Below are 9,579 nucleotides of genomic sequence, written 5' to 3'. Positions count from 1 at the left end.
TATCGGGGGGGCAGTGAGGGGATAATTGGTATCGGGGGGCAGTGAGGGGATAATTGGTATCGGGGGGCAGTGAGGGGATAATTGGTATCGGGGGGCAGTGAGGGGATAATTGGTATCGGGGGGCAGTGAGGGGATAATTGGTATCGGGGGGCAGTGAGGGGATAATTGGTATCGGGGGGGCAGTGAGGGGATAACTGGTATTAGCAGTGAGAGGATAATTGGTATCGGGGGGGCAGTGAGAGGATAATTGGTATCGGGGGGGCAGTGAGAGGATAATTGGTATCGGGGGGGCAGTGAGAGGATAATTGGTATCGGGGGGGCAGTGAGAGGATAATTGGTATCGGGGGGGCAGTGAGAGGATAATTGGTATCGGGGGGGCAGTGAGAGGATAATTGGTATCGGGGGGGCAGTGAGAGGATAATTGGTATCGGGGGGGCAGTGAGAGGATAATTGGTATCGGGGGGGCAGTGAGAGGATAATTGGTATCGGGGGGGCAGTGAGAGGATAATTGGTATCGGGGGGGCAGTGAGAGGATAATTGGTATCGGGGGGGCAGTGAGAGGATAATTGGTATCGGGGGGGCAGTGAGAGGATAATTGGTATCGGGGGGGCAGTGAGAGGATAATTGGTATCGGGGGGGCAGTGAGAGGATAATTGGTATCGGGGGGGCAGTGAGAGGATAATTGGTATCGGGGGGCAGTGAGAGGATAATTGGTATCGGGGGGACAGTGAGAGGATAATTGGTATCGGGGGGACAGTGAGAGGATAATTGGTATCGGGGGGACAGTGAGAGGATAATTGGTATCGGGGGGGCAGTGAGAGGATAATTGGTATCCGGGGGGCAGTGAGAGGATAATTGGTATCGGGGGGGGCAATGATGGAAAATACTGTTGTGCGTGGATAATGAAATGTGATCGTACACATTGTTAATCTTTTCTGTCTCTTTAATATGTCCCATTGTGAGGTGTAATGAGGATATTTTTTTGTATGTTGGTGTAAAGCATATTACATTCCCTCTGTCCCCTTAGCTCAGCTCCGATGAACCCTAGGTGTGATCTCCCAGCTTATGCGGTTCTTCTCATTGAGAAGCATTGGGAGATATTATGTTCACTACTATCTGTATGAGAAGCCATCAAGCCTGCCCTTTGTGAAATTGGACAAAAAGGATAGTTTCAATGCTCGCAGAGTTTGTTTAAGGGAACCATTGGGTGGAACTTTACAGTAGTAAACATTAACACTACTTTCACATACAGATTTACCACTTGCACAGATACATGCTCCTTGGTGTAGTCAGTGGGAGAGGTAGTCTTGCCTCAGCTTTTCTGGCATTTAATGCATGATTGGTGTCTAAGTAGGTTAGCACGTAACGTCATGGTTTATCTCCACTCAGTGTAATATCAATTTATGTTGTGATCTATCGGTTAAGTTCTGTAGGTTGTAAGATGAGCACATTGCAAGAGATAATCACAATTTATTGGTGCTTGCTTTTGTGATTTGCAGGTCCTGTCGTCATCTGGAGTAAAAATCTGACTTGAGCAATGCAACGCTCAGAGAGAAGTACTAGATCATCCAGGAGAGATGTTGCAGGAATCTCTTTAGAGAAGACAGCTATGGGTCCACCGGGTCCCCAAAATGACACTGGTCAGTTCCTCTGCATTGAATGTAATGAAACCTTCGATACCAAACTCCAGTTGAACTCTCACCGGCAAAGCCATGTGACAAAGAAACCATTTGTGTGTTCTCACTGTGGACGAGGGTTCCACCATCAAGTCTTCTTGCAGATGCATGAGAGAAGTCATGAGAATGGAGCTCCACAGAGCCAAACATTTCTTTCCAAGACAAGTCCTTCTCGTATGATATCAACACGAAGTTCTAAAGCTGTAACCCCTGTGGTAGCAGATAAGGTGCTTATAAAAGCCACACCGACAAAGCACAGCCCATTGGTCAACTCCATGTTCCAATTCAGAAGAGAAAAGATAGCTCACCCAATGATAACGCCTGTAGAATGTGTCACCAGACTCACCCATGGCAGAGCTCCACAACCTTACCAGCAGAATGATGACCAAGAAAAGAAAAATCCGTTTGGATTCCGAATCCTAAATTATTCTGACACTACAGTTCACGTTATAGACACGTTTGGAAACTCAATAGAGTTGTTGACCGAGGTATTTAATAGGTATGCTAGTACTGAGGTTGCAGAAGATAATTCTGCTGAAAATCTTGTACATTCTAATCGTAGCGTGGAGCAAATCGGGACATTTCAAAAGGACTCTGCTCAGCTAAACACCGCAAATCCGTGTCACGAAGAAACAAGTAAAAATGTATTACATGATTCTGTTGGTTTTTCAGGATCTTTACCCTTGGCAAAAGCCATGACCACACAGGATGGCCCAGCTGTTAAGAAAGATCAGACCAGTCTGTTCCAAAATGGTGATTCTGAAAATAATGCATCTAGTAAACCATGCCAACTCCTCCAAAACAATGGCAGATCTCCCATAGATCCAATGGACTCTCCCAGCAAACCATTTAAATCTACAGTGAGTGACACCACTCTGTCTGAGTCAGTGCCATCTAATGATTTAGGAGGTGACACTGTTTGTGATGAAGATAGTGGGGAGTTGCAGGACATTATACACCCATTACTCTCGCCTGGTGACCAAATGGAGACTGTTGAGACAAAACAAAACGTGAGCTCCTCTACCACAGTCACACAGCTATCTGAAGCTGTAGCCACACACAGCCTATCAGACAATTTACAGAATACAGAAAACGCTACAAACGAGTCCAATGAAAATACTGATAATCAGTTAACAGATAACCTCACAGGTGTTACAATAAATGCATCGCAAGGACAGATCCTAAATAAAAGCACTGAGGTCCACGGTGTGTCTCCAGGCAGTGATGTGGTCTCGAAGGCGTCAGTTTCTCCATACAGGAATCAAGGCACTCCCCCAGCATACCAAGAAGATAGTCTCCTCATAGCTGTTCATAATAGCTTCCTAGATCCAAATGTGCAGCTTCTGAGCAAAGAAAACATCTCTCCTATGGTAGAACAAGACAAAGCACCTGAGGAAGCTGACCAAAGCATACTGGACTTAAGTTTATTGGGAGACAAATCAAATATATTGATGGATGAAATCCACATGGCTAATGTCAGTAAGGCTGAGCAGGGAGCCCCATCTGAAAGTCCTTTCCCCAGTGGTCCCTGTTCAAGAGAAGAACCTGAGTACACTGACAGCAGCCACTCCTTAACACTCAATGATCCTATGTCAGCAGTTATAGAAGTGTGTAAACAAGAAACTGTAAAGGCTCCTGCAACAGTCAAATCAAATGAGTTGGTTTCTAGCGAAAGTGAAGACGATACTGCCTTACTACTGCAAAATGCAGAGAAAAGATCTATTGAACCGGACATAGATATGGTTACAGATTTGGAAGATATGCAAAGTGAGGACAAAGTATCTGAGAAAAATAAAGCTGATGAAGGTGAGCCTGCTCCTAACTTACAACAGACAGATCCAGGAGTGGGTGAAAATGTCTCCTGCATGAAGAAACCAGAAGTAGATCTTATGAAAGACATTTATAGCTTAAGATTACCAGAAATAAGTGACTATAAACCTAGTGACTTACTGGACCAAGAGACTTGTTCTTTAATTACTCCTGCATGTGAACAAAGTATTAATGAATCCAAATTAGAAAGTGGGAACCACAACCCAGGTAATGAAATCCTAATGCAAAGCAGTGGGTTATTAAATTGGGATAACACATACTGCCATGTTGACACCCACATGGAACAGGCTACAGAGCTGCAAAAAGATGAAAGCATTTCAGATCAAGAACCAAACACCTTAATTGAAAAGGGTGTCGTCAAAGAAAATGTCGATGGTGATCACATACCGACGGATCAAGAATCTATTGTTTTGCTAATGTGTGACTTCGCCACTAACAAAGTTACATCAGATATCAGCTTTTCAGTGGAAGACAATCTGTCTAAGAAAAGTTGCAAAAGCCACTTAGATCCTGGAAGGACTGAAATCGAGCTCATGCATCAGTCTAGACAAACAGACATCACCGGTTTTACAGAGCTTGATCCACAAATCAATACAGATAACGTTACAAAGGAATTCCTTCAAGAACCAGGTCAAATCTCCGTCCCCGTCTGTAGCCTAGAACTGATGGTGCCAGGAAAGGACAAATCAAATCAGGAAGTGGTGAACCATCAAAACAATGAGAAGGATTCTTGCGTTGTTTCATTGAGCGAAGACTGCTCAGGCACTGAATCTGCTTTGTTAAAGTCAGACGTTGACCACTCTGCTCACTTGGTGATCCTAGAAGAAGACCAGACTAGCAGCTCCAGCAAAGGACAAAGAGAGGATAGTTTTAATCCACTTTTAATTGTGGAGCAGGAAATATTTAAAAAAAATACTCTGCCAGTAGGAGACAAAGAGCCAGTTATTGCAAGTGAGGGACCATTGACTATAGCATCTCCAAACCATGAAGAGTGCAGTCTAGAAGCTGCTCCAGATAATCCTATAGTAGTTACTAAGGCAGAGGCTGACCTCTTAGACACTGTAACTGTACACAGCAATGATCCAGAAGAGGACGTTGGCAGTAAGGACACCTTTCCTGTACAAAGCCAAGACTTGAGCCAATATCCACATATACCTGCTACGGAAAGCGGTGAAAACCACAAACCCACTGAGATTTCTGATCATGCAACTCTGGACAGAAATGTAGCAGCAGAGGAAAGTACTTGTAGCCAATCCAACAGAGAATTAGAAAGCTTATCCGTGAGTGATAATCAGGAAATGGAAGATGAAACCGCTACTTCAAACATTCAAGTCCTCGACGCTGCCTCAAAAGTAGAGGTTTTGCCATGTGAACGACTAATGGACAATACATTAGTTGTTGGTCCAGACAAAACTGCAGCTATGACTGAAAGTGTCTGTCCGTTCTTAGATCAGCAGAATACAAAGCTGGACATATTGCAGGAACAGTTGTCCTCCCCAAACTCTAAATCTGCTCAGGCCTCTCCTGAGCCACCTCAAAAGCTATTGAGTTTAGGATCCCAGTGCCTGATGTGTGGGCAGAAACTAAGAAGCTATAGGGGAGAGATTTCTTCCCCAGTTTGTCGCAAGTGCCGCCAAAGTAAGAAAAAGGAAGAGAATTTATTGGAGGAAAAAGCTAATCTCGAGCTGCCACCACAGACTCAAAGTAACGCAGAAGAAAACGTTTTGAATTTAGATTCACTTTGCCAAATAAAGGAAGAGGTTATTAAAGAGGAGAATGCAGATAGCATTTTAAAGCATTCAGAGCCAAACCAGGTTAAGACAGAGGTGGAGACTACTACAAAAAAACTGTATAAATGTCACAAGTGTGAGAAAGCTTTTGTGCTTCCTGCACTCCTTGCGGGGCATGTGAAATGTCACTCGCTGCCCAGGTGTCTGACGTGTGGACGTCCAATGAGGCTCCGGTATAAAGTGAGGCGTGTACCCAGGAATTGCCGTGTGTGTGCTCAGAAAATTAGGAACAAAAAAAAGGAAAGTTTTACATTGAATGAGAGTGCAGAGGAGGAAGATAAATCAGACCGCGAGTGTCTGCCTGTCTCCCATGCAAGCCTTGACCTAGAATGTCCTGGAAATATTCAACAAGGTGTCCAAAAATTAAAGTCTGCATCATCGAATGTGATGAAATCGAAGCTTTCCACTGCAAAACTTCACCAGACACGTCATTTGGTTAAGAAACAAGCCAGTCTGGCAGCTGATAGCAACCTGGAAATGGATGGGACACCAAAAGACCCAAATGACATCCGTAAAGACACTTCTCCCAAGCCATACAAATGTTTGCAGTGTAGCATGGCATTTAAACGCCCAATTTATCTTGCAAAGCATGTAAGAAAACATATCGTATCACCCATGCAAACCCCTTTTACAGGTTTGAAGGACTCTCCCTGTGATAGTGACGATGGCTCAGACCAGAAAAGCCAGAGTGAACACCAAATACATAGTAATAATCAAAATAAACGTCAAAAGCGAGTATTTGCCAAACACCGCATGGAGCGCAGGCAACTGTCTGCTAAAAAGCTGAAGATGTGTCCGCAAAGTCTTCCATTTACAGAGCCGGTGAAGTTATCTACTGAGGATAGTTCTGCTGGCACCTCCCAGATCCTAAAGCAGGAAGATGATACCAGGAATATGCATCTAACTAGCAGTATGCTAGCCAAGGAGGAGATTAGTGAAGCTCCAATTTCTCACCAAAACTCATGCAAAGATGAGGATGTGTTGAGTGATTCCAGTGTAAACTCATCAGAGACCTCAACATCTTGCGAAAAGCTGCACGTCTGCCAACACTGCGGAAAACGGTTTCAGCTATACAGGTCTCTCCATCTGCATGTGCTAATTCACTCTGCCGTTCAGTGCGAATCTTGTGGCTGTAGATTACGCTTCAGAAAACGGGCTGGGCGGCGTGCTAAGAAATGTCGACTGTGCAGACTGCAAGAAAAGGAGCAAGCCATGGAAATCCTGCTTCCTGTGCCCAAAAGAAAATCCCTTTCACTTGGTAAAGTCCGGGCATCTGCTATTTTGCCACCAAGTAAGAAACCCACGATTCTGAAAAGTATTAAAGGACAGTCATTGGCTGAGCTCAAACAGATGTCCAAAGGGATGAAACGTCTGCTTGCAAAGGGACTTATTAAAAACCCTAGAAAACAGAAGGCTAACTTGATGGCACTTCACAAACTTGCAGGAAGAAAGAAGAAAGTGAGTGATCTGATGGAATGCGAACAGCCTGATCCTCTATTGGGTCTTAACTGCCAGGAGACCAGTCATGCCATAAAACTAGAAGATGCAAGTTTCAGTGATACCACCGAAAAGGTATTGTTTGTGTCCACGATGAAGATGAAGAAAACAAAGGGTGCAGTCCAAAATAAGAAAGAAATTAACACTGCGGAAACCACAGTACAAGTTGTTGATCACACTTCCCTCATGCCACTTATAGATGAAAAAACTTACCAATGCCCAGTATGTGCTCAGAATTTCACAAAGCAGGACCTTCTGTTCACTCACTTGCAGAGTCACCCAGAGGAGCTCCCATTCACCTGTCCACAGTGTCCCCATCGCTTCCATAAAAAGCAGGATTTGAAAACTCATCGCCTTACACATGTTAAGGCACGACCCTACAGCTGCCCAGACTGTAATAAGTGTTTCACTCAGATTAACCATCTTAACATGCACCGTCGTGTGCACATGGGTATTCGGCCTTACTCGTGTCCTGACTGTCCTAGCAGTTTCCGTCACAAGGTCAGCTTGCTTGTTCACCGCTGCAGTCATGCAAAGGTACTTCCCATTGAGCTGAAGCCATACCAGTGTATCTACTGCACAAAGCGTTTCTTGAGAAGTGATCACCTTGAAATACACCAGCGCATCCACACTGGGGAGTGTCCCTTTCAGTGCCAGGACTGTGACAAAACCTTCCCTAGCAAGGCCAGACTTAGTGTTCACAGTAGGGTCCATTCTGGGGTCCGTCCTCACACCTGCCCCACATGTGAGCGAAGTTTCATCCACAAGGCAAACCTAGAACGCCACCTACAGAAGCACACCGGCGAGCCTGCATTTTCCTGCCTTAAGTGTGATGTTCGGTTCCCCAGTCTGGTTATGCTGGCTCAGCACAAGCATACTCATAGAGAAGAGGAAGTATTCTCGTGTGTACATTGTGCAAAACGCTTCCTGTACAAGAAAAGTCTCTTCAAACACCAGAATGTTTGTCAGAGCATAAAGAAAGTAAAACTTCGTGATGGTCAAGCAAGTGGTGTAAAAAGAAAGAGACGCTTGAAAGAGTTGCAGGGCACAGCTGAGCTAGGAATCAAGAAGAAGAAACCAAAACTGCTAAAGAAAAATCTAACTGGAGCAAAACGAGAAAAACTGGACAAACATATGAAGATAAAGAAAATTAAGAAAGAGAAGGTTACAACAGAGGAAGAGCAAGAAACACCACAAGAAAATCAGCAAATAGAGGAAGGTGGTACAGACAAAGGAAAGAAGAAACAGTCTGAGGGAAAACCCATCAAAGTAAAAAAAATCAAGAAAAAAACTATGACTGAAGAGGCTCTAGAGCAAACACCAAAAGAAAGTTTACCAGAGGGTGAAGGTCCATCCGAAAAAGGAAAGAAGAAACAGGTGGAAGGAAAACCCATCAAAGTAAAGAAAATAAAGAAAGCGAAGATTACGACCGAAGAAGAGTCAGGACAAGACTCACTAAAAAGTCTAAAAACTGAAGATCGTGGAACCACCAAAGGAAAGAAAAAACAGATGATGGAAAAAGCCATCAAAGTAAAGAAAATAACAAAGAAGGATCCAGTAGAGGAAGAGCAAGAACAAGACCCACCAAAGGAAAGTCTAAAATCTAGTGATAATGGAACTGATAAAGTAAAGAAGAAACAAACTGATGGTAAGCCCCAAAAAACAGTACATGGAAAGCAAGACAAAATCACTGGTATTGTCAAAGTAAAGAAGGAGAAAGCACAAAAAGTAGGGGGGAAACTAAAACTGCGAAAGGAAGAGGGAGCAAAGTCTAAAGACAAACAAAATGAAGGCGCAAAACAGGCTGAGGAAAAGTCTAAGAAGAAAAGCAAATTGGGAGTAAAGAGAGGTCCCTACAAGAAAAAAATAAAGATCACTGCTCTAGGTGAAAAGAAGAAAATAGTGCAAGTGAAGGTAAAGGGTGTTCAGGTTAAACTTAAGCCTGGGCCCAAAAAAAAGCAGCTGCTGAAAGAGAAGAAAGAAAAGGGGTAAATGTGATGGCAGGGAATAGACTGGGATGTGCATTGGCTTTCTAGAGTTAAAACCCAGAATTTTAGAACTTTTCCAAGCCTTGCCACATTGACTCTACTTTTTGTAGACTCTCAACACTATGTTTTTTCTCAGTCTCACCATCTTGGCTCATATATACCACTTCCCTATCTCTCCTTACTCCGTTTTTTTACCATCTCACAGATCTTCTGAGATTGTTGCCTTGCTGTTCCTTTCTTCCCTTTTCTCCTCCCTTCTCAGACTGTTTCCATCCAGCAGACCATCCAGACATTTTTTTTTTACATTTTTTTTTCTCGCACTATAATCTCAAACTATCCTACTGCCCTTTTCCCATCCGTCTTGTATTCTCTCCACCTCAGTGACCTGGACTTCTTTTGGTCCATGTACCATCTCACTTGCTGCTTTACCCCTTTTCTCTCAAGTTATATATTTTGTTACTTATATGCCATGCATTTTGATTTAATAAACAGTTTTTAAGTAAAGAGGTCATTCTCGTCTGTTTTATACCACACCTATTTTAGTCCACTTTCCCATTGTGTGTGTTGCAGTAAAGTGACTCAAATTCTGGTAATGATGTGGGGATTGCCAGAAGCGCTGTACAAAGAGATCAATTCGACTTCATATGTGTACTTGGTATTAGGGATATGCATTGGCAAAAAATTCAGTTCGATTCGGGACTTCCAAGGTTCGGCACTTTTGAAATTCGGGAACCTACCCATTTTGCCACTTTTCAGAAGTCCGAAATTTGGCACTTCGGGCATTCGGAAGCGTCCGAA

General features: G+C 43.6%; 1 protein-coding gene across 1 annotated transcript; it reads left to right on the top strand.

Annotated features, from left to right (window-relative positions):
* The first annotated feature begins 1,466 nt into the window (after positions 1–1,466).
* Positions 1,467–9,285, top strand: LOC134609272 (uncharacterized). Its single transcript, XM_063452918.1, has one exon. It carries the CDS (start codon positions 1,538–1,540, stop codon positions 8,783–8,785), a length of 7,248 nt encoding a protein of 2,415 aa, XP_063308988.1. The 5' UTR covers positions 1,467–1,537; the 3' UTR covers positions 8,786–9,285.
* Positions 9,286–9,579: the final 294 nt, after the last annotated feature.

This window comes from Pelobates fuscus, chromosome 4 (assembly GCF_036172605.1).
Source record: "Pelobates fuscus isolate aPelFus1 chromosome 4, aPelFus1.pri, whole genome shotgun sequence".
NCBI lineage: Eukaryota > Metazoa > Chordata > Amphibia > Anura > Pelobatidae > Pelobates > Pelobates fuscus.
This window is presented reverse-complemented; position numbering and strand designations above follow the sequence as displayed.